The 23,452-nt window shown below is 36.3% G+C and overlaps 4 protein-coding genes, 1 long non-coding RNA gene and 1 other non-coding gene across 15 annotated transcripts; 4 read left to right on the top strand and 2 right to left on the bottom strand.

Annotated features, from left to right (window-relative positions):
* Window positions 1-74: 74 nt before the first annotated feature.
* LOC107272113 (CD63 antigen) lies at window positions 75-5,056 on the bottom strand. 2 transcript variants are annotated; one of them, XM_025089412.1, is made up of 6 exons: window positions 4,987-5,056; window positions 3,669-3,760; window positions 1,635-1,823; window positions 1,370-1,540; window positions 860-1,087; window positions 75-783 (listed from the first exon to the last, which is right to left on the bottom strand). In XM_025089412.1, exons 1-6 carry the CDS (start codon window positions 5,039-5,041, stop codon window positions 718-720), a joined length of 801 nt encoding a protein of 266 aa, XP_024945180.1. In that variant the 5' UTR covers window positions 5,042-5,056; the 3' UTR covers window positions 75-717. The 2 variants fall into 2 exon arrangements, with proteins under 2 accessions (XP_024945180.1, XP_015604408.1); XM_015748922.2 differs by lacking the exon at window positions 4,987-5,056 and adding an exon at window positions 4,072-4,191.
* Window positions 2,723-2,804, top strand: Trnas-uga. The gene has a single exon. It is a non-coding gene; the product is annotated as a tRNA-Ser (tRNA).
* On the top strand, window positions 4,187-5,944 carry LOC112495004. The gene is made up of 3 exons (XR_003061116.1): window positions 4,187-5,032; window positions 5,154-5,717; window positions 5,784-5,944. It is a non-coding gene; the product is annotated as an uncharacterized LOC112495004 (long non-coding RNA).
* Window positions 5,945-6,629: 685 nt separating this feature from the next.
* LOC107272112 (CD63 antigen) lies at window positions 6,630-18,544 on the top strand. Of its 4 annotated transcripts, none has more exons than XM_015748919.2 (7): window positions 6,630-6,850; window positions 8,522-8,710; window positions 8,939-9,109; window positions 10,364-10,588; window positions 10,801-10,862; window positions 16,876-16,923; window positions 18,407-18,544. In XM_015748919.2, the coding sequence occupies exons 1-7, from the start codon at window positions 6,788-6,790 to the stop codon at window positions 18,435-18,437; spliced, it is 789 nt and encodes a 262-aa protein (XP_015604405.1). In that variant the 5' UTR covers window positions 6,630-6,787; the 3' UTR covers window positions 18,438-18,544. The 4 variants fall into 4 exon arrangements, with proteins under 4 accessions (XP_015604405.1, XP_024945178.1, XP_015604406.1 ...); XM_025089410.1 differs by lacking the exon at window positions 18,407-18,544 and adding an exon at window positions 16,997-17,117; XM_015748920.2 differs by lacking the exon at window positions 16,876-16,923.
* On the bottom strand, window positions 15,271-20,254 carry LOC107272114 (ubiquitin-conjugating enzyme E2-24 kDa). 2 transcript variants are annotated; one of them, XM_015748923.2, is made up of 7 exons: window positions 19,910-20,083; window positions 19,472-19,783; window positions 18,576-18,708; window positions 18,446-18,496; window positions 18,250-18,382; window positions 18,023-18,170; window positions 15,271-17,788 (listed from the first exon to the last, which is right to left on the bottom strand). In XM_015748923.2, exons 3-7 carry the CDS (start codon window positions 18,704-18,706, stop codon window positions 17,691-17,693), a joined length of 561 nt encoding a protein of 186 aa, XP_015604409.1. In that variant the 5' UTR covers window positions 18,707-18,708; window positions 19,472-19,783; window positions 19,910-20,083; the 3' UTR covers window positions 15,271-17,690. The 2 variants fall into 2 exon arrangements, with proteins under 2 accessions (XP_015604409.1, XP_015604410.1); XM_015748924.2 differs by lacking the exons at window positions 19,472-19,783; window positions 19,910-20,083 and adding an exon at window positions 20,121-20,254.
* A 95-nt stretch (window positions 20,255-20,349) lies between these two features.
* LOC107272105 (peptidyl-prolyl cis-trans isomerase-like 2) lies at window positions 20,350-23,176 on the top strand. 5 transcript variants are annotated; one of them, XM_025089387.1, is made up of 10 exons: window positions 20,350-20,565; window positions 20,665-20,736; window positions 20,875-20,932; window positions 21,048-21,414; window positions 21,489-21,654; window positions 21,713-21,861; window positions 21,947-22,219; window positions 22,288-22,439; window positions 22,512-22,850; window positions 22,962-23,176. In XM_025089387.1, the coding sequence occupies exons 3-10, from the start codon at window positions 20,901-20,903 to the stop codon at window positions 23,047-23,049; spliced, it is 1,566 nt and encodes a 521-aa protein (XP_024945155.1). In that variant the 5' UTR covers window positions 20,350-20,565; window positions 20,665-20,736; window positions 20,875-20,900; the 3' UTR covers window positions 23,050-23,176. The 5 variants fall into 5 exon arrangements, with proteins under 5 accessions (XP_024945155.1, XP_024945156.1, XP_024945157.1 ...); XM_025089388.1 differs by having other exon boundaries at window positions 20,646-20,736; XM_025089389.1 differs by having other exon boundaries at window positions 20,350-20,569.
* The last annotated feature ends 276 nt before the right edge of the window (window positions 23,177-23,452 follow it).

Below are 23,452 nucleotides of genomic sequence, written 5' to 3'. Positions count from 1 at the left end.
TCTTTGGTTATATATGTATACTAGAGATGAATTCATCTCTGTGTATACTATGTCAGAAAAATTGAGAAGTACAATGTGGCTATACTTAAGTTTATTTTTTTTTTTCAAATTATAATTAACAACTTCATACAATCTGAAATACAATTTTTACATTATAAACATATTTCATAGTAATCCAATATTCAATATGGCGATACACTTATTTTGAAAATTCAACATTAAAATAGTGTTTGCGTTTTACATAAGAAAGCAATGCACTGACATTCCTATAAAATACCACAGCAGTTACTTAGACTACACTTTAGTAATGACATTTATGAACGAACAAATAAAATAAATCTCCAGCATAATTTCTCCCTAACGGGAATTTCACCTATGGTACTTAGTACAAGAGGAGACCATGACTTTTACAGTAAATTTAGAAATCTTAGTCTAATCCTATTTTTACAACAAAAGCAAACAGATCGACAGTTCATAAAGACGTTTCAGTAATAAGAAAATTGGAATATGTCACAGCAATGTCAAATAAAAAAATGGAATTAAAACAATGATAAACTGTACTTCATTTATTACAAGTCAAATCTGTCCTTCTATTTCATTAGAATCAAACAAAAATTCGTGACAGAAGCAGCCAGTACAGAAATATCCACAGAACGAACCACAAATCAGATAGGATATACTTATAACCTGTTACTCCTACAAATTTAACAATCTGAACTATACAGATTCATATGTGTTCCTGATGGAGCGAGCCAAATAAATAGAGAATACAATTCCAATAGCCTACAATGAACAAAGACCATAATTAGTACACAAAATCCATTCAAAATAATACACTCGGTCTAATGTATTACATTACCTGCACAAAGGCTATGCCAATACCAACAGCTCCAAGTTGTACAGCATGAGTCTTAATGATAGTTTGAAAGCTTGTTAAACAGCCTTCATCATTTAAGGTTGTCGTATTAGTATTGCAACTGAAGGAACCAATTGTCCCCGCTTTAATTTCACAACAAGATAATGGAAGATCATTGGATCCAGTAATATTAATCCAATCATTAGGGTTGATGGTACCGCAGCACTGAAACTAAATATCCACACAATAGCTATAGTTAACATCAACAGTATAAGAAAAGTCGACTGAGAGCCGCTGTTTGGCGAAGATAAACAGTTAAAAATGCCAGTGTTATCAAGTATACAGACCATGACGAAATAAGAATCATAAAGTTATCGAACGAAATTGAATTCCAGCTGTAATCATGGCCATTCAAATATACCAGTGAAATTACCCTCCCTGTACTAAACACCATACGGTTTTTCTGTTACACTATACGCCCCAGTATATAGAATTTTTCAAAATATATCTTACGTCTCGCTGAAGAGAGTCCCAGACGTACGCAATGTCCTCACTATGATTGTACTGTTTCATCAATTCGTTCATGTTTTTCTCGATTACTACGTTGGCACGATTTCTTAATACGTATCCAGATATTCCACCAGCCAATTCGAAGACGAATACCAGGATCATCAGTGTAGTAAACTGAATGGGGGACAGAAAAACAAATTAAGTTAGACATATTATCTTATTTATCTTTTAATAATTTATTTATTGAAAATATATATATATATCTTACCATAACGATCATGTAGTAATTTTCGCGCGCAGCACCGCAGCATCCGAAAAATGCGATTAAGAAGATAATGGCGCCGATCGCAATCATCAGTGTTGGCACCGAAAAGAATTTAATGTCCAAGAAGTGTGCATAATTGTGATAAACACCAAGGATTACTGATCCTACCGACAGTAGGACGATCCCAGTGATCTGAAATGATAGCAAAACATACATAAATATTATTTTTCATACTTTCAAAAAATATTTTGTAAACGATGCTGCGTTTGATCATTCGAAACTAATGCAAGTACTCGCGTTTGTAAATGATAGATTACATAACGAGTTATCTTCCAGGACACATTTAAATACGCTGCAATATAATATAGCAGTTAAACGTATATAGGTTTCATGTATATACAATAAATATAATTGTACAGTAATGGTAAAAGTTTGTGTACACTGTATATGCATATGTTAAACACTGACCCAAGAAATATTTTGACATTCCAAGAACTATTGAAAAAAATAAAATAAATGTTATCATTCACGAAAGTGAGAGGACCAGTCTCCGTATACATAGTGCTTCAAATAGACCTTCCCAAATCCTGTTTTCATTTATCTATTAATGAAATAAACATTGAATTCCACTCTTGAGGTAAAAGACAAAATCTTTTGATTGTAAATTAAAAATGCGATAATAACGTTATAAAAGACGCATTAAGAGATATCAAAGCATCTGGTGTGCATACAAATATATGAATTATACTTTATGTATTTAATAATAATAAATAAAAAATTATGGTTTCATCCATTAGCAAATGTTCAGTGTAAGTCTGGCGTTAGCGAAGTCAAGAAAACTTAAATAAATAACAGCAGATCGCCAAACACGTGTAATTAAGCCTATAGCGAAATCGAGATGCTGTCAAGTGTCGTAAGTCTTGATTTTCGGTAGTGAAAGTATTAAATATATGGCGACTGAAAGAACGCGTTAAACTCACTATATCTCAAGGTTTACGTAACAGACGTGACGGTGTATACGGAAAAACCAGTAGAGACGAAAGTCCAATACGAAGCACATTTATATCAAAAAATTAAATCATCTCTCAACAGCTGCGGTGTCCGAGCGGTTAAGGAGATGGACTTGAAATCCATTGGGTTCTACCCGCACAGGTTCGAATCCTGTCCGCAGCGAACTTTTTTTTTTTAACAATTTTGCATACTTTGGTGTACGAATTAATTCAATGTATATTAATTAATTTTTAGTACTAGTTTTAAGGGAAAAGTAGTAACGCAAAGACACGATATCCCATATGTACGCATATATGTAGCAAATACGCAGCGCGTTGGCTTCTACGTTCCAGAAACGTTTGAGTAATACATGGTAAGCAAATTATTCTTGAAAATCACTGTAGTACTGTACCTGTTGGCTCTATTATTATAGGCGATAAAAATAAGCAGATACCTTTACTTTTACAGTATCTATATATTATTCTCTTAAACAACTACTATCTACTTAGATCAATAAGCATCGGCTTGTACCAATATAACATTCAGATCTCGTGACCATTGATCGTAAATTGTTAAAAACAGAACAGGGTGTGGATCCCATGACCTTTTTAAACTTCGTACAATAGACAATGGATCATATAAAAGTCACTCGTATCAGTACGATACTGATACTGTTTTAAAAATAAACTTCATCTGAAACAGAATTCACAACCATGATCCGTTCCACCCATTCTTTTCAAATGGTACTATAATGGTCATAAACAAAGGACAAAGGATTAGTCCATGCAATGATAAACTCATAGAGAAAAAGTATACGACTTCAAATAACGTCGAACAAGACCACGCAATTTACTTCGACGAATAATACGTGACTAATTTGCTCTTCAGATAAATATATAATCAATACAAAATATCCTGTTTGAGCATCATCCGTCGAACATTATTGTGCGCAATAATAATAACGATATATTAATAATTACAGATCACCGAGTATTATAAATCGTGGAAATAACTTTCTATGTTAAATAAACAGTAAATAATACTCACCACAAATAATAAATTGAATATGAACATAAGGTTTTTCACACATTTCGATTCACTTGATAGCTGCATCCCGCGTACCATATCCATAATGTTACCTGCTCGAAGTAAAGATATAAGAGTTTAATGAAAACTACACAATTATCACACGTTAAATATCAAGACGCAAAGCAGTGGTCTACTCTACTGAGGACACAGTGGGAAGTCCGGCGTGTTACGTGTTACGATAATCTTTTCAACCGTAGCTTATTCGAATGTGTAACGCAATGTTGTTATGCGCATGCGCGGAGCTAAGTACGTAAATAAAATGGCAAATGATACACGAGAGGCGAAGCTGACTACGCATAAAGACAATTTAAAAAAAAACAACGAGACACGAAACGTGTTAAACATGTTTTAGACACTTTACCACGGTGATTATTAATGCGTATACTGTTTTTATTGAGTCTAGTGCTCCAGTTTGACGCAGAATATCTTTTCGTTAAAGAAGACGCATCAGAACGACGGATGAATGGATATTACCTGAGCGCACTCTGTGGAGAAACTGAGGAACTTGTAGGTTTAAAAATGGTTTAGACAACTAAAGTGCTGATTGACTGACGGTAATTGAAATAACAGTCTTTATCAAAGTATTAAACATGATAAGGTTAATATATCACATTTGTTAAGTGCACGCAGATTGCTTTCTGACATGATTATTTACGTAATTTTTATTGTAACCGACATTAGATAGTTTCTGGTGGTTTCTAACGTTAGTTCTTGCTTCTACCGCTAGGGCTCTTTGTAGTAATACTGTACGTAATATACATGTATAAGAAAACAACTTGAATTCGCTGTAGCAAAGCATAGAGGATTTCACTACGACGAATGCACTAGGTGCCGGTTTGGCTGAACGAAAAATCGAGCAGGTGGAAGAGAAGGAATTCAGATAGTAAGAGGGGCTTTGCATAAGGCCGCTGGAGAACTTTCGATTGCCACACAGACTGCGCACGATTGTATTCTGTTTTGGCGACCTTCGGCAATGTCTGTCACAGCGGAACTACGGTTGAAGCTGTTTTAAAATCATGGCAAAGCATAAGGCCAATTTTTATCCACATCCGTCGTATGCAACTTTACACAGAAATGCCGGACCATAATAACCTAAAAGTCTGAAATATTTATGCCGGTCTCTATCCACTGTAAATACTACATGATATTAAAGACATATGCGCATTCTCCTTACGACCAACTGGCACACAATCGAATGTCTCGTCCTTGCGAATTATATAACCTCATAACAAAACGCAAACAAGTAAAATCACTGAATGATATTCGAGAATTATACCTGAAACGGCTGACAGGACATCCTTCGAGTTAAGAAAATAATATCGGTAAGACATATCTATACTATTATAACGTGCCACTAGAATACGTGTATGTTATACTTAATATACAATTCTTAGAAGACTCGATAAGAGGAATTACGATTAATTTATTCTGTTTTCTTCACAGTTACAGGTATTAAAAAATTATCAGAGTGTACTCTGAGTACACTTTGAATTTTATCGTTCGTCATCATTGCCTCTAGAGTCTGCTTATTATACTCAGTGTATACCTATGCAACTCGAGTGCAATCGTATCTGCATGTTGGCTACGTGTCATTATGTCGCAAGAAAAGAACAGTTCGCATGAACCAATTACCCGAGAATCGATCCTCGACACGTGCCAATATATTATTTAAGATTGTGCTGTCGATACTGGTGTAGAGCCCTCTCATGGAAAACATGGACGAACAACTGCCACAGACTTTTTAAAAGTATTGTGACGTTTCCGGGAGCAGTCAGTACACTCTGAGTCAGCATGATAGAAATAGCCAAGAGGCCACACGTATTACCATGCAGGTTTTACTAATAGAGACCATTCGTTGAGAACTATGCGATCGATTAATCCACAGGGAGATATTGGATGTCTTACTGCTATATATATGTATAGCTGAAGCCAAGTATCTTCCTATCTCAATGACTGTTGTATTACATTGTTTGAAAGGGTTGCATAGGAAGCCTTCCTAGGTCAGCGGTACGATTAAAATATTAGAATCCTCATTAGTAATATTTTTTATGAGAAACAATATTGACCTATTAGGAGTCTGATTCTGGGAGTGTTCGGACTGACCTGGGAAAGCATTTTCAACGTGTAATGATGATGGCAAGACAAGCAATCGACACTAGATAAGGTGTTGACGTCATTAATGACGATACATAACAAATATGTCAACGAGCTTAACAGTGAGCCTAAAAAGAGCCAAGTTAAGTTCCTCTTACGTTGTGCTTTAACGATGTTTGAGAGCCTCAGAGGTCACTGAATCGCCGTCTACCACCCACGCGTGATACCGTGTAATTAAATTAAAGGCACAGAGGCTGCCTCGCTGTCAACTACACTTTTCCCGGCTTTCAAGTGAACAGCTTCCATGTTTCCGAGGATTATTCACATCAGATAGCTTAATAGCCGAGCAATTGATGTCAATTGATAATTCGATTGTTATCACCAATTGGATATCTGATTGCTCTTTGATACAAATATGTTAGAACCTTATCCGACAGTCAATTGACAATCACATAAGACTGTGATTCGGATAATTATACTGCCTATATCGGTATATCACAACTCAAACGCCTATAGTGGAGTAGAATAAAATTCAAATATTTAATTCAGCTTACAATTACTGTGATACTCAAATTTTGTAAGTGCCCTGTCTCTCTGTACCTGACACTGATATTTGAAATGATTTGGTAACAGCAACGTGGTCGTGAGGTTAGAAGAAAATTGGTAAATTGTCATAAGAACGTTGAAAAGACATACAGCGAAGAAATGATTAAAGGCAGTAGCGAATGTAGTATCGAGTGCCAAATGCAAGCAATGGAGTCAACATTACCTATAGCCACCAGAGTGCGCGCGCATCGTTCCAGTGGGGGACAACAAAAATATCTTGGGACTCCTCAGTGCTTCTCATCGAGCGTTCGCAGTAAGAACAATTCGTTGTTGTGTCGGTATTACAAAGCGTTTGGCATCTACGTTTACTTTAATATCGATTAGCCATTAGTTTACTTTTGATATTGACAAGTGAAGTTTAAAAAAATCAGTTAAAAATGGTTTCCGGCGGTATGGCGTGCGTCAAGTACCTCTTGTTCCTGTTCAACTTGATATTTGCGGTAAGCAACGGTCTATCTTCTTATAACTTCGTCGACTCCCAGTGACTCTATGTGAACGAGCCCGTTCGATAATCATGAAAAAGACCGTTTCAAACTTAATACATCCTACTGGAAGGGAAACTACGCATTCAGCCCATTGTCTCACCTTAAAAAGTCGTGACGTTTTTTCAATCGTCTAACACCGGCAGTTTCTTTCGTGCCTCGTCGAAGGACTATGAGTCTTGTTCCATGAGTTGAATGATTTCTGAATTTATATCTTTAAATATATCAAGAATTATCATTCAATCGAAGTTAATTATTTGTTTATTATATGAACAGACATTAGACAGAACTATGTAAACATTTTGTCTCGTATGTTATTCAACTGTCTATTTCTGACACATTGCCAACAGGCAAAGACAGTTCTTAAGGAAGATGTTACTCGACTATGAATATGTCCACGTTGTTCTTGTCAAGAGTATTCTTGTTCGCTTTCCAGAGTGTTTTTCAATAAAGTCTAGAGAAAGCCTAGACGGTTTATTTTGGACCAAGCAAAAGCCTAGATTTCCTCACACGAAACGCCGGCTTCCCTAAATAAATCACAGATAAATGGGTATTGTGTTACGCTGTAACACGAGTCACGCTCTTGTTCGAAGTGTCTTGTTTTTTGTTCTACGTATCTACTTTCCTACATTACACACTCCGTGGGCTCTATCTTCCTTATTTTTCTTGAAATTCGCTATTCAGAGAAATAACCATTGACGCGTAGGTGGAAGGCGTAGTTTCGAGTCTTTTCTATAGCGTACGTAGCCTTATGACTAACGCTTTGCATGTAATGGCTACATAGAGTATTATACGTCGATACTTTTTTCCTCCTCAACCATTATATACTGGGGGTAGCAGAAATTACGTGCTGGCAACGCATAAGGTCTATCAGCCTGCTTATCTATTTTAACGGGACAATAGACTCATGCGGTTGGATTGATTGTTCACTTGATTATTTTAATGTCGGTAAATCGTTACGTCTGCGCATGCAAAGAGGAATGCTTTGTATTTTTTCCCCTATATTACTTATCTTTGACACAGGTTTTATCGTAGTTGTAACATTATGATACACACTGTAGGGGATACGGATGATACATTTTTGATACAATAGTATATATTACGAGAAAAGTTTCGAGAAATGGATGAAATTTTGTATTGCGTCGCTGTACTCTGTGGAATTTATTACTGTCCATTGTATACGATCCCTTTCATAGCAGCGACACGATGTATAGTCCCACGCAAGAGTCTAACATTCTTTATGACATAATAACTATTTTTTGGAACTGTCAGTATACAAAAAAAATTATGTATTACGCAAAAAGTATTTCCTTTTCAATGACGTATACACGACGTAGGTTAGGTTAGAAATAACATCAATTATCTGATGATCGATTCGTATCGATTATCTACGAATTGATTAACTTGATTATTAATGAGTTACTAATGAATATCAAAGCAGTCACACTGTTTAGTATTTATAGGAACAACCTATATTTGTATCAATTGACACCAGGATCAATATTGCTCGTAACCCGCGCCCATAAACCCACCCCAATCCTTGCTAGGTTTGTGCTCACGCTTTAGAAATTCAATTGAAATACTTTTATGTATAACATAATAAATAAAATAATTCTTATTTATTTACAGATCACTGGAATCATATTCATTTCCGTGGGCGCCATTATACTTTCACTGTACAATGGCTATAGCAATTTCGTTGACAATTGGTTCTTCGCTGCGCCAATACTGATGATCGTCGTGGGCATCGTCGTCTTCCTGGTGTCGTTCTTCGGCTGCTGCGGCGCCGTCAAGGAAAACCACTGCATGATAATCACGGTGTGTCTCAAAAACGTCATTGCAAATATATTTCACAAGACCTCGTATTCACTTTATTCCTTTGCATTGATAATTAACACATGACCCTTGATCTTAAATATAAAAAAAAATTCTCCGCTTTGCAATCAATTATTTACACTGATCAATTATGTGTAATCTATCAATCATAAATAATGTTTTCCTTTCGCTATTCTTAATGACACCAACTTCTCTTGTATGTTTTGTCAGTTCTCAGTCCTCCTCTTGCTCATCTTCGCCCTGGAACTCGGTGCTGGTATCTCTGGTTACACGATGCGTGGGGAAGTTCGCACCATGCTGGAAGAACGTTTGAACGCCACAATGTTCGAGTACAAGAACAACGAGGACGTTGGCCGATCCTGGAATGCTATGCAACATGACGTAAGAATGAAATAAGACAATGATTCTTTATGTTCTTATTTTTTTTTCATTACAAGTATTCATACAATTTTTGGCCGTATGCCGTATGCTGTTACTGGTACAGTATAGATTTTTACATACCTGTAGCTGTTCGATTCCAGCTAACAGATTGTTCCAGTAGCAATTACCAAGAGCGATAATACCGTTTCTATCGTGCAGTATGAATACTGCTTAAGGAGGACTGAAACAGGCTATTCGTATGGGTGAGCTGTCGCACGATAAGTCTGAAAGCGAGAAAACTTTGTAGCTAAAAATTTTTGCACAAAAAGCACTGCCAAGTGATTTATTATAAAAAATGGAAACTTTCAGTTAAAATTTCTTTTTCCGTGGAAGTGAATTTTTGAATTATAAAAAATATATAAAATGTAACTGCATCTCAAGGTGACAGCCTTAAAATATCCTTGCCGTTCCCTATTCAATATCTATAGCACTGTTGCACAGCTGTCTATAAGAATAAAGAAAAGGGACACGCAAGTAAACTTTTACACGAACTTTAAACCGTATCGCTGGAAATTGTTCTCGTACAGTCGATTACGAAATTTTTCGATACGAAGTTTCCTCGCCTCCAGCCTTGTCGATATGACATATCAGCGATGCACCGTAGCCGGTTTCAATCTACCTTAAGCTTGGAATAAACGAAGTACGTGCTTTTATAGTTAATCAATATATTCCCATGCACCGACTGTACATGAAGCAATACTTACTGTTGCTCGTAACTTCCTTTAGGTACTTCGTGACATTCTGATCACGTAACCTGGTCAACGGCATACGCAGTGTACCGAGTAGCAATTCTTATCGATGGACGCCATTCATGAAGTTAAATAGATACTTTTACTAGTTTCAATTGTACAACTGGAACCAATTGAAATTGTTGATAGTCCGTTAAATTGTTACGCGAGATGTAGATGCATTTGGCAAGTCAGGCTTGAAGGAACTTGTCATTTCGCAAGAGTCCAGACAAGTGAAGGGGAATTGAGCTTCGCTCTGCTCTGTTGTGTAACATAGAAATGACCCTATGAGTTAGATATATATTTCTAGATTGATTATGAAAACAATTATTTTGGATATCCATCAAATTCTTATCTGTCCATTTATTTTTTGTATTTATTGATTTTTAAATTTACAATCAATTGTAGATAAAAATGTCCTTCACGTTTATCATGCCGTTAGACATTACTTTTGTAAAATAATATTTTACCTTTTTTCTTTCTTTAGCTTGAATGCTGCGGCCTTAACAGTCCTCTTGACTGGAACCACACTGGTCTCTTTCCCGGAAATAACCTTCCTGATTCATGCTGCTCAGAAATTCCGTCCACTGACAAGTGCGATTCGAATTCCGTGAACGTGTATCCTAATGGCTGCATGAATATATTGCGTGACACGATTGAGAACAATGCATTGATCCTTGGCAGCGTTGGCATCGGTATCGCTCTGATCCAGGTAAAATATTGATTTATTAGTAGCAGTAGGATAATATACACGTATCAATACCATGATTCACATCAAGAACGTCCTAGAGCCTTGGAAAAAAAAAATTGTCACAGTCCTTCGACTAACGTTTTAACAAAACCATTGACCATGTATATAGTTCTTGTTTTATGAAATCTTTTATATTACGTAAGAAAAAAAAAAATTGAATTTTTCTTTTTCAGCTGATCGGTGTGATCTTCGCATGCTGCTTGGCTCGTTCGATTCGGCGCGAGTACGAGACCGTGTAAGAGATCCAAAATTCTCACAGATTCTCACGCAATGTTTCTCTGCCGAGCACCAAAAATCAACTGGTGACCACAAACACCAGCTGCCACTGTTTCCTCTTTCTGTCTATGTCTATGTCTCTATCTCTCTCTGTCTCTGTCTCTGCCTAATTGTTTTTCACTGGTTTTCTTTTTTATTACTATGTAAAACAATGAATCGTATGATCTGGTTCGATGCACAACACTCGAAAAATATTCTCACATTGTCGTGGCTTTGGAGAATAATTTTTTTAATTTCGCCACCCGGACTAGTGTCTTTCTCGATGAGCCATGTAGAAGATATACCTTCATTTTGTACATTTCTATGAAGTGATTAGAGTTTATGATTAGGGCGTTGGGTTTATTTGTCGTTGTTTTTTTGTTCCTTATGCATACGAATTTGCGTCAATTCTAAGTCCTAAGCGAGCCCGCCGTTTCTCACGTGTCGCGAGCGACCTGCGATTTTGTAAAAGCTGACTGCCAAGTATCGTTCATGAATTTTGTACTGTCCCTTTTCTTTTTCTTTTTTTTTTTCTCTTCTCTCACCGCACTTACTTGTTGCAGTCAGTGGATCTATTTAAATATATATTACAAATATAAGTATAGAAACGATATAGATATGTTCGACGTCAATTCTATTTACTGAACATGGATTAGCTGCTGTGTAGATTCTTTAGACTTTTTGGCGATTTAGATTGTGAAGTCACTCTATATGTATTGGTTTATGGGGACACTATTTATTCTAACGAGTTTATAATCAGCAAATTCTTGCCTACGTAGATTTTGTTACGTAGGCATGAAAGCAAAGAGAAACAAAAATGAAAGAACTATTTTTGATGATTCTATGCAATTTTTCATGGTGTCGACAGCTCAAGTTTAATGCTTAACTGATCGAAAAGAAGAAGAAAAAAAACCACTGCTACGTACTATTCTAAATTTCTCTTATATTGTCAATATTTTATTCTTCATGAACTGAAGTCTGTATATCAGTAAAGCACGTTTCAAAACTTTCTTGTAATACTTAAACTTTCATCTAACATCACACTGAAGTAATAATATTAACTATTATCATCAATAGCGCAGCTTCCTTTTTTCGCTTCTTCTATTTTTTTTTCTTTTTTTTTTGCTCTTTCTGGGGAGAAAACCGATTTATGTACCAAGCATAGTCCCCCCTAACGTATCTTTATAATTACTATTTATCTAAACCTAAGTATAAACAATGACTAATTAAGATGCAAAGTAGTAAGAATAATATTAATGAATATTCCGTTGTTTTCTACAATGTAAAGTTTACGGTAGCGTTAACGGTAAAATAAAATGAAAAATGTGAGAAAACTTGATAAAAAAAAAACCAAAAACAGAAAAGGTGTGATACAGAGAAACTCTCGTCCTAAGTCTGAAAATTAGTAAGCTACGGCCACAATAATTTGTCGTTAGGATTCGTCGGCTGGAAAATTTAAATATATTTTTTCTTTCTTTCGCACTGATCTCCGAAGAAGCATAAATTAACCCAGTTATCATGTTTCGGATGGGACAATTTTTTCTTTTAAGATCAATTTTTAGCTTGTATGGAAAAAAAACACGCCTCTTCGTCCACAGCTATTTGAAAAGACGGGTAATTAATATGAGCACTGTGCTTTTTTTAATTACAGCGAGACAACAGCTCACTGATCGGCTAAAGGAAGCTATTATCATGTTATTGTCCCCATCGTGCATTCGTAGAGATACAAAAAAAAAAGAAATTTTTTTTTAATATATAGATATACTCATCGCTACCATTTTCTCTATCTCTATCGTTCAATGTAAAATGTCTTCTTGTGTTGTTGCTTTAGTCAATGGTTTCTGGCAATTACATTAGGATTCAAACGTACGGAGGAAAAGTGTAAATCTTTGAAACAAAATTTTATACAAATTATCCATACACCTTCAAACTTTTGTAAGCTTTCCGTTTGTAGCTTAGAAACTTAATGACAAGGACGATGATTGCGTTCCGTCATCCGTGCTCCGTCGAGTTGCATTTACTGCCAAAAAAAAAAGAAACTGCCAAAAATGAACAATTTTGACTGATAAAGAGAAAAAAAGTCTTACCGAACATCAACCACGCTCTGTTCCTCCGTTACGTTTGAAAGCGTCACAGTGTTAAGCAGCAACGAGTCATTTTTTATTTTCAATCGAGTGAACAGAAGTAACAAAAAAAAAGAATTGGAGAATCCATAAAAGACTCGTTGCTTGTAGGAAACATTAAACGTCAAACATACTGTACTGTTTTTCTCATTAGAATTCTGATAGCTGTCGCGCTCGAACTTTTTTTTAAATATTAAGGACCTGCATTGCAGTGCGAGGGGAGAACAAGATTTCTAAATAACACAATGGATGTCACAAATCCCCACTAAACGCGAACCGACAGAAAACTCAAATGAGTTATATGTACCATAGTGTTATTTTACGAAAAATCAGTAATTTCAAAATCTACTCTGACCTAATAGAGCGAGCGAGAGAGAGAGACATACTATAGTAAAAAGTGCAATATATGATATTTCAATTGGCTAAGAGTTTTCAGCAGACTTCGTGAACTAAATGTAGCGAAGCCATTACTGGCCTGTCGATAACAAAGCTCCGCGTGTCAGTGAACTCGTATCGATCCTTCTTTACTCGCAAAACCGTTTAACATAATTCTCAGGTTGCACGCTACGCCGTATTTGCCAGAAGCGTCGATCGTATTTTTGCTTGGGGGACCAAAAGCAACGTACGCATTATTCTACGTAAAGTTTCCGTTGCAATTGAGCAAAATTTGATAGTCCAGCGTGAGTCAATATTGATGATGCGACATAAAAAAAAAGAACAATATAAACTGATAATAAATAATCGACTTCTCGAAGTGTACTGTAATATTTTTTTTTAAAAAGCGCCTAAAAAAATGTTTACGTCACCGAGCATTGTCGATTTAGCATAGATATATTTGCGTAGCGTGGCCGTTGAAGGGAAGATAAAATGATATCGCTGCAATGCTGGTCAAGAATACTAAAAAATATATATATATATATATATATATATATATATATACAGACTCATGCGTCATAGATATTAAGTCGGAGTGTGCCTAACGACAAAGAAAACGGAAAAAGAAATTGTAAGCTGGGTGCCGCGTCTAATGATGATTCATTTAATTGACTGGTACGGCGCGTCGTTTGAAAGTGTTTTTTTGTTGCTTGGCCGAAGGAGGGAGAAGTTTAAAAATAAAAAGAGTCCTGCTGAATATATGTGAGTTATAAAGAAGCGTATAGGAATATAATGATAATTGTAATGCGCAAGTAATTTATTTATAATCGTAGCACGTGTCCAGAGTATTTTAAGCTCCAGGTTTGGTTGTGTCCGAAGGAAGTATAATAACTGGAAAAAAAAGTAACAGGTATGGACGAAACTAGAGAAACTGTAGGAATGAGATGAAACAAAGGTGGCTCTTACCATTTCACACAAAGCGGAGAAGACTGAACCTGACAACAACAGTATGATAAAATAAATTAAAAAAAAAAGACAAAAAGGCGACTGCTATTCTTGTAATCAGTATTAATTATTTACGAGCGCACAGCTATATTTAACTGCAATGCGCGTTCGTGTTTCTTGTATTAAGGTAGCTTTTTTTAGAAATTTAAAAACTTTTACGTGAAATTGGATTTTTTGAAAAAAATCGATTGGTGGTTAACTTGTTTCTGGGAGCCAATGACTCGTCCTTAGCACATATATGTGTCTAGATTTACTAATATTAATAAATTAATAACACCAAGAACTGACGACATTCTTATTTCAAAGATATCCTTACCCGATATATTTTCAATCATCAGAATTATCATCAAGGAAAAAATAAGAGTGAAAGCATGAAAAAGAATTTTGAAAGTGATACTTCGCGCGAAAGAAATACAAAATAAAGATTATTGATAAATTTATTTACAACGTATAAAATTAAAGCGTTCAAATGAATTGAACCGACCTAGTCTGTGTATCCAATTACTCTTTGTAAAGTGCATATTGTTAGAAACGTACTTGGTAACTATTAAAGGTATTTTAAAAAGAGAAGAGAAAAAAATTGAGCTAAAACCCCAGTCACCGTCAGTCCTTTGAAAATTAACATTAATTTCAGTTATATTCAAGCATCCATGCACACAACATAAATTACAGGGCCAAGGACTCGTCGTGAATACTAATAATTTATGGAAAAAGAAGCCCAGAGACTGTTATCACCTCGGTGCAACCACCAATCATCAGGTATTTGACTTTTGCAAATCTTCCAATCGAACTTCCCATTCCGATTCTTCCATTTTGAATAAAACCAAAGCAACACGAGAATTCAACAATCGCAAAACACTCTGGGTAATCTTATTGATCTTTATGTCAATGTATGATGCAGTTTATTTAATCTTAATATCGATGCCATTAACTAGCAGACTAACATTTATCATTATATCAGATTATTGAACCGTCTTTATTACAATTTCACGCCTATCAACCTACCGGACTGAGTGTCGCGAGTGAGAACACTGGTGAAATTTAATACAGCCAAGATTAATTTAAAAAAAGATAAGAATAACAAAATAGTTCCAACGACAAGCCGAAGAAACGTTAAGATAATTAATCGTGACACTCAGTACGGTATTTATTCGCAGTAATTACTAGAATCGCAGGCTGCACTTTGGTGCATCTTGCATTCGATGCACCGAAAGAGCGAAGGACTGAGTTCAGCCTGATCTTGAGTTAAGCTTTTGGCTAATCAGTGTTCTCTTTAATCTCCATAAATGTATTCTTTATATCGCAGCATCCTTTCTCTCTCTCTCACACACACATTCACTCTGACCCTCTCGTTCATCCATCCAGTAACTATAAGCGATGTAAGATTACACATGACAAACGAGGAAGATTACAGTTTCAAACATAACTCGCGGGGCGGCGCCTTATACGCAGTCTTAAAATTCTTGAATGTGATAATTAATAATAGTAATTCATATCGCCAAAATAACGACGCACGGGCTTTATTAACTGTAGTGAAATATAATTATATATGTGTGTGTATATATATAGATATATTTTTTATTTTTATCACGACGACTTAGGCGAGACGCTGAACATAAATACTAAGCGTGGATTCAATTTTGGAATAACAAAAGACTTAATTCTCATTCTCTTATTTCACTTTGTTTCACTTCCTCTTCCTCTTTTTTTTTTGCTTTACAATCTTTGAGCAATACCTATACTCCTTTATAAAGTGTGTCAATGTTTCGATGATGGATCCTTAAAAGTTACGTTTTTAAAATGCAAAAGGAAAACTTACTTAAATTACGTGTCTCGAGACCCTGTGAATGACTAATTCCTAATAATGATCATCGTATCGCGAAGATTATGAGTGATTACTTTTAATTTGTAGTACTAAAAAGATAAGGAAAACTTAAAGAATTAGGCTAATGACATAAAACGTTTTAAAAGAATCGCAACAAATCCTCAAATGCATCTCCAAGGGCTTGATTCGATGAATTAACTTTTTTAAAGTCGCACATGGAAGGTGGAGATTAATCATAAGGAATTAATATGGGTTCCTTTCGAGGTCGAAAGAGAACGCGAAAGCCCTTATGGCTGAACTATCCAGTTGACTAAGAGTAATCTCGGATCTTTCGAAGGATTCTCTAAGGATCGTCGAGAGGTTCAACGAGAACTCGAGTGATCAACTTTAACCGGTTCGTTTTATCCAAACACAGTTTCTCTCTCTCACTCATAGTCATTCGTACAATCATCAATCTTTCCCACATCCACTCACTAGTTCATCTCATCCCCACCTGGCACAGATGAAAATATCAATAATGATCTTAACACATCCAGGAAAGGCAAGGCCGAAGTGTAAATTTCCGATTAAAACTACAGTCCCTCGTTTTCCTTTTTTCATTTTTAATACGGTACTTACTAGCAGCATGAATATACAGGAAATAAGAGTTTTATTTACAATTACAGTGATTTAGCAGCTGGCCCCAAACAGCGACCGGTCCACGGGTTCTCTCGGCAAGTATCCTCCTCGGCCAGCCGGTTAATGATTCTCTTTAATTCGTAATAGATTTTCTTTCTTTCCGAAAAGGAAAAAAGAAAAGATATGGACAGACAGACATCGAAGGAAGAAGCCGACAAGAGTCGAGGGGACCGGCGACATGACATGACGCGAGGCAAGGAAACGAATAATTTAAGGTTAGCGGTTCGATACAAAAATACCGGGAAGAGTCGTGAGAAATCGGCGCCGGACGAACCTTCCATCGGAAATAATGATTTTTCTACTCTCAAAGTTAAGTATGCCTCGAAGTTGATTCTGTTTTAGTTTTAAATAATGTTGAAATTTCATGAAACTTGTATCAGTGGGTCGAAACGAAACGAAATCCTTCTTGGAGGAAGGTCCGCGCGGTCGAGGTTGATTCTCTCTTAGCAACTAAGTACCTAATTACTTACTTAACGTTAATCGTAGTTCGTGACCTGCCTAGCCTAGAAATATTCGGTAGTACCGGTCGGGCATTTAAATACTAGCTTGTCATAGTTGTATTCGGCTTAGTCTAGGTTCCTCCTCGGGTGAGAGCTCTCCAAGCTCATGCCGCGGGTGCGTACCGGCACACGATGTCCAGGCCTCTTGTCTTTCTTGCTTTCCGGCTCCTTCGACCGGCTTTTGCTAGCTTGTTCGCTCGCTTGCCTGCTTCTGCATCCTTGGGCGCGGCTTGCTTGCTCACTTGCTTGCGGCTCGGATTTTGGCATGAGGCTGATAGGAGGTTATGGCCACCCGGGAACGCTCATGTGGCGTATCGCTTCGTCCAGAGCCGCGCTATGCGATCATGTTCCTCGCGATTTTGCAAATATTGTGTTGCTATACTGCCCACCAGAGGATCAGCTGAAAATTATAAATTTTGTCCATGCTGTGCTTGTACGACGTTTTGGAAATATTGATTGTGATTTTTAAATTTTTAATAACATTATGAGTTCTGGTTATCACATAGTAGTAACAGGTATGATTTGTACATAATGACTCTATAGACGAATGTCTAGTGAAGGAAGCAGAGAAATTTTTTGTTACGCTGGGAAGAATTATGAGGGTTTCGAGATGGGTTTTTTTAGTTTCACTTACCTGGATTGCAGTCTGTGAGGAGGGAGCAAATTGATAGAAGAACCTTGGAGATGGTCAGTGCTGGCGACCAGTTGTCTTTTAGTATGTCCAGGCATATTACACCCTGACTATTTATGTTGCAGTGATAAATACGCGTTCGGAATGTCACCTAAATATATAGACAGTTAAATTTAGACAATGAACAATCAGAATAGTGTTTTGCTGATGCAAATTTTTTAGTACAGTACCTTAGGAGGTTTGAAAGGATACTCTGGGGAGAAATGAATGTCCAGGAAGAAAACGCCTCCTTCGTACACCGAGCCTGGAGGTCCCAAAATTGTAGAGACCCATTCATATAAATTGTCACCTTTCGGTCCAGCACTAAAATAAAATGTTTGTTAACAGGAGCTGCTTAACTAATCATACACCTACCTAACAACATACCTGCAATTTGGTGGTGGATCCAAAGTGATTTCTGCAAGTTCTTTTTGTATCCTGCAATTGAGTCAACATTCATTAAATAACAAAATCTTGCGCAATATATTATGGAGAAATGTTGCACAATTTTAATTACCTCTTTGCTGAGGTTCCTAAAGCCTTCGACATCTTTGGATTTGGTTTTGCCTCCTTGTTATCAGGCTTATTGTCTGCAAGAGACGAACCACGACCTCTACCAGTTCCGCTAGACCCTGCTCCTGACGACATGACTAAAAAAAAAAGATTTTCAAAGGGTCAAGAAATAATTTTATTTTTTGGCAAACATGTTTATAAGATAATTAATATCAATATTTTCTACTAGCAATGAATACATTTGTTTTGATGGATCAAAAGAAAAGAAATTTGCACAACCTTTACAATAACACTTGCACTAATAGTATTCAACCATATACAGTTAACAAATATTCAAAGATTCAAGTATTGAATAAAAGAAGCTCACTATCTTTCTTAAGAAGAGTGTTGTCACAGTAAAGTAAAATAAAATTTTTAACCAAATATAAGTGAAAGAAACAATCTTTCTCAAAACCATTCTAAATATCCAATATAATGGTCAACTATCCCTTTAATTATATATGACCATCACTCAACACTAATTTCCATAAACACAACTAATTCCATTCCAAAAATTAAGGTCTAAACCATTTTCTGCAAAACACACCCTTCGCAGAGGCAAACAAACTGAAACTGTACCAAGTTACTCCCACTTCTAGCAATGTAAGAGTGTATACATAAAAAAACTGCTAATGAAATTACATCACGGTATGCACTTCAAACAACGTAGAGACATTCCTCCTGAAGATGTTCCTAATTCTAGCTATTACCAATGAAGAGCCACGTAAGTGCCGGAAGACTAACGCACGAGGAGTCAAGACAGACAGAATTCCAGAAGAGGGTGTCGAAGTCGCCAAGACAAAAGGTAAAGACGAAGTTGGTATTCTCGTGGAAGTTGTAGAAAACATCGTGAACTCCTACCTTGGAGCTGAGTGAGCCGGGACGATCGGTCGAGCGTGCTTTTGTAATGAGTTCGAAAGGCGGCTCAGCGGTAATGGAGGCTTCAGAGTTGCTCGAGTTTGTCTGCGAGTTGATCGCGACGAAGACGAGGACAACGATGGTCACCGATGGATGGCTACCCCACAATTAGAATCGCGGACTGCAGGATACAAACGGAGAAGCCGGTGAAGGCTGAGAAGTGGCGCGTCGCGCCTTCTCGCTTCCCGAATTGCCTTCCTCGTCCTGGGACGCCGGGAGGATCGCGCTCAGGGACAGGCACCGCACGGCGGAAAACTGTACACAAGCGCACAAAGGCAGGATTTTGAATCGCCCTCTCCGTAATAGTCCCGGAAGCCACTGAAGTACAGTGACTCTCAAATTCCCTATTTATTTTGAAACTTAGCCTTGTCTCACTCGCACCTCCTTGACTTCAATTACATTTTCTTCTTGCCCCTTGTCACTCTGAGGGACGAACTTATACGATTGAGAAATGCTGTCCTGCTAAATAGGAAAAGTTTTCCACCAACGATGGCGCTGTTAGAACCGGCTATCAGGTTTGCCAATTTTAGATTCCGTTACGGTTCTCAACCTCCTGTTACCAAGAAAGTATTTAACGTCTTTAATTACTCACGAGAAATTCCTGGGGTCTTGCATTTTAATTATTCTCTGAGATTTATGGAAGAACAATAATTCTACAGCGTTTTAGAAATTATTTAAGAACTTGTGCTATCGTGTGGCTTTACTTTTTCATATTTGCCAACAGTACTGCCAATTTGAAGATGGCTGCGGCCGAGATGTCGTAGGGCGGATTTACAATGATTTGTAGCGGAAAAATAATTTTGTTATGATTACTATGAAAATTAGAATTATTTAAATCAAATTGAATTATTTAAAGTTAACGAACAGGAAATTTCTCTAATCGCATTCTTTTAAATCAATGATGGAAGGATACATATTTAACAGCTGTTGCTTCTTTGCCAATCAACGATAAAATGTGGTAAAATGTCTATAGCCCAAGATAAGGAGGAAACGTGACTGTCACTGTGAACTGCTATTTAATTTTAGCGATCATAAATGTCGGTAATAGGTTATGATATTGGTTTATTGTGATTAATGTAAATTGTTTTGGTGACAGTGTTTGCAAATAACAAAATAGTATTACTGTTGCAATTAAGATTTACCTGGCACTTGGCGCTCTAGAGTATACAGCCAAAAAAGGATCAAGAAGAATAATTAAGATTTACTAGGTATTCTATTTTTTGTGGAAGAGAAACTCAGAACTGATCTTGAAACCACAAATATTTCCTGTTCTTTCAAATAATAATTTATTAGATGTAAAGAAAATTGTATTTTTTCACACAATTTTACATAATTTATTGCAACAGTAACAGCAGAAATATAATACATCAAGATGGGGAAACGCCAACATCAGAAGGATAAAATGTAAGATTCTTTTGGTGTTGTGTATTATGTTATCGTGATCCACTTTGATGCAAGGGATATTATTTGTGGAAATGCAATAGGTCATATTAAAAATAATAGTTTATAACTGTCATAGGTACTTAACGTACACTGAGTGGACAACGCTGTATGGTGGAAAAAAGTCTGGTACATCGGAATCAACTGAGGATACAACATTCCGTCGTCTTCCTTATGATCATTGCTGCTTGAGTTTACAGCCATTTGAGCATCCATACTGCGATGCCAATGGGAATGTTTTTGAACTTGAAGCAATTCTCAGTTATATTAAACATTTTAAGCACAATCCTGTGACAGGAAAACCATTAGATGCAAAAAATCTTATTAAATTAAATTTTTCTAAAAATGCTACTGGACAATACCATTGTCCAGTTCTATTTAAGTTATTTACAAAGCACTCGCACATTGTTGCAATTAAGACAACAGGCAATGTATTTTCACATGAGGTATATTGAAAAATTGATTAGTTTCTTTCTTCAAAAATATATACCATAATAGACATTATTGGAATCAATTACAGGCAGTTGAACAATTGAATATTAAAACACGAAACTGGAAAGATCTTGTTACTGATGAACCATTTACCAGGCAAGATATAATAACAATTCAGGATCCTACCAATGCCAACAAATTCAATTTATCGACCTTCCATCACATCAAGAATAATTTACGTGTTGAAGATGAAGGTTCGTATGACATATATGACATGATTAAGGCATGAAAATTGATTGAATACATTTTCAGAAACTATCAGAGAGAGAAGTGATCCAAAAGCAAAACTCAAAACTGTTTCAATGGAAACCAAAGAGATTTTGGAGGAATTGGATAGAGAATATAAGCCTGCAGAGAATAAGAATGTAGTGGAACGACCAAAGGCCGATAAATTCAATGCTGTAAGATTCTAGTTTTTAATGCAATGTTTTAATAGAAGTGTAAATAATGAAATTTCATTCAAGTAAAATTTAAAAAATACTTTAGGCACATTATTCGACCGGTGCCGTTGCCGCAGGTTTTACTTCTACAGTGATGCCTACTGAAACAACACATCAGGCTGCTGTAGTTGCCGAAGATTTGGTTCGATACGAACGCGTAAAGAAGAAAGGATATGTCAGATTTTTAACAAATTTTGGAGCACTCAACCTGGAATTGTATTGTGATCTGATTCCAAAAACGTGTGAAAATTTCATAAAACATTGTCATACTGGATATTACGAAGGGACAAAGTTTCATCGATCAATTCGTAATTTTATGGTAAAACCCAAAAACTGAACTCTAATGTAAAAAGTTACTGATATGAATTAATATTTAAAATAAAATAGATTCAAGGTGGAGATCCTACAAATACTGGGAATGGAGGAAAATCTATATGGGGTAAACCCTTTGAGGATGAATTTAAAACAAATTTGGTTCATCAAGGTCGAGGAATTCTGTCAATGGCTAATTCAGGACCTAATACAAATGGTTCACAATTGTACGTGATGGAGATCAGATTTTGACAGGTAATCAGTGTTGATCTTGAATAAATTTATTTTACTTTTCTCAGCTTCATAACGTTTCGGTCGTGTCGTCACCTGGACCGCAAGCACACAGTCTTTGGAAAAATTGTCGGAGGTCTCGAAACCTTGAATGCAATTGAGAAAGTTGAAGTTGATAATAAGGATCGACCCATTGAGGATATCATTATTCAGAGAACTCAGGTCTATGTGGATCCCTTTCAAGAAGCCGACGAACAGCTTATAGCAGAGAGATCCGCTGAATCTGAGCGTCTCGCACAGGAAGCAAGAAAGGCCAATTCGTCAGACAAGAAGGAGACAGACAATAATTTGAAAGTTTACCGCAGCGGCGTTGCAAAGTATATAAAATTGGGAAAAGAACAAGAGAAGTAAGTTCAGAATATTTATGAACTCTATTTTTACCATCTATGACTGGCATATTACTCTAACATTGATGCTGCTAGTTATTGTTTACATTCACATACATGCTTTATCTACAGACCTGGCAAAGGAGAAACAAGTAATGAATCTGCAGTTAAAAAGAAAAAGGATGTTTCGTATTCACTTGGCAGTTTCTCGTCATGGTAATTACCAAAAAATGAATTATCAAAGGAGACCCAAGATTATGCACAAGACAACAATGAGAGCATGAAATTATACCATAAAGAAATAAGTTTTTTGCTGTATAAAAGAAATATAAATACTAGAATAATTATCCTTCCATTATTTTATGCAATATTCATCCTATAAAATAAACTTAAAATTCACAAAATTTCATTAAAGTCGCGGCGTTATAAAGCTACAGGTCTTCCTACTGTGTTTGGCAAATAAATGATACTTGTAATTGTACTGAAATTCTAACGACAACGGCACAAAACTATGATGAGCTATTGTTATAACCATTCTTATATCATTCAAGTGACAATGAAAATTTCATAGTAAGTACTTAGGATTGTGCGCAGGAATTCATTTTCTCGCAAACTGGACCCAA

The sequence above is a fragment of the Cephus cinctus genome, unplaced genomic scaffold, assembly GCF_000341935.2.
Source record: "Cephus cinctus unplaced genomic scaffold, Ccin1 Ccin1_scaffold1109, whole genome shotgun sequence".
Lineage (NCBI taxonomy): Eukaryota > Metazoa > Arthropoda > Insecta > Hymenoptera > Cephidae > Cephus > Cephus cinctus.
Note: the sequence above shows the minus strand (reverse complement) of the source record. Positions and strands in the feature narration are given on the sequence as shown.

Bases quoted from the DNA above. Each gene is read 5' to 3' on its own strand.
- LOC107272114 (XM_015748924.2), bottom strand. From the start codon at position 18,706: ATGTCGTCAGGAGCAGGGTCTAGCGGAACTGGTAGAGGTCGTGGTTCG. The intron at 18,383-18,445 runs GTATGTTGTTAG...ATTTTATTTTAG, and splicing joins GATCCACCACCAAATTGCAG to TGCTGGACCGAAAGGTGACA. The intron at 18,171-18,249 runs GTACTGTACTAA...CTATATATTTAG, and splicing joins ATCCTTTCAAACCTCCTAAG to GTGACATTCCGAACGCGTAT.
- LOC107272113 (XM_025089412.1), bottom strand. From the start codon at position 5,041: ATGTCTTACCGATATTATTTTCTTAACTCGAAGGATGTCCTGTCAGCC. The intron at 3,761-4,986 runs GTATAATTCTCG...TACTTCGAGCAG, and splicing joins TGTCCTGTCAGCCGTTTCAG to GTAACATTATGGATATGGTA. The intron at 1,088-1,369 runs GTAAGATATATT...GTGGATATTTAG, and splicing joins GGGACTCTCTTCAGCGAGAC to TTTCAGTGCTGCGGTACCAT.
- LOC107272112 (XM_025089410.1), top strand. From the start codon at position 6,788: ATGGTTTCCGGCGGTATGGCGTGCGTCAAGTACCTCTTGTTCCTGTTC. The intron at 8,711-8,938 runs GTGTGTCTCAAA...ATGTTTTGTCAG, and splicing joins ACCACTGCATGATAATCACG to TTCTCAGTCCTCCTCTTGCT. The intron at 10,863-16,875 runs GTAAGAGATCCA...TTACAATTACAG, and splicing joins CGGCGCGAGTACGAGACCGT to TGATTTAGCAGCTGGCCCCA.
- LOC107272105 (XM_025089386.1), top strand. From the start codon at position 20,901: ATGGGGAAACGCCAACATCAGAAGGATAAAAT. The intron at 20,933-21,047 runs GTAAGATTCTTT...TAACTGTCATAG, and splicing joins CAACATCAGAAGGATAAAAT to GTACTTAACGTACACTGAGT. The intron at 22,851-22,961 runs GTAAGTTCAGAA...CTTTATCTACAG, and splicing joins TTGGGAAAAGAACAAGAGAA to ACCTGGCAAAGGAGAAACAA.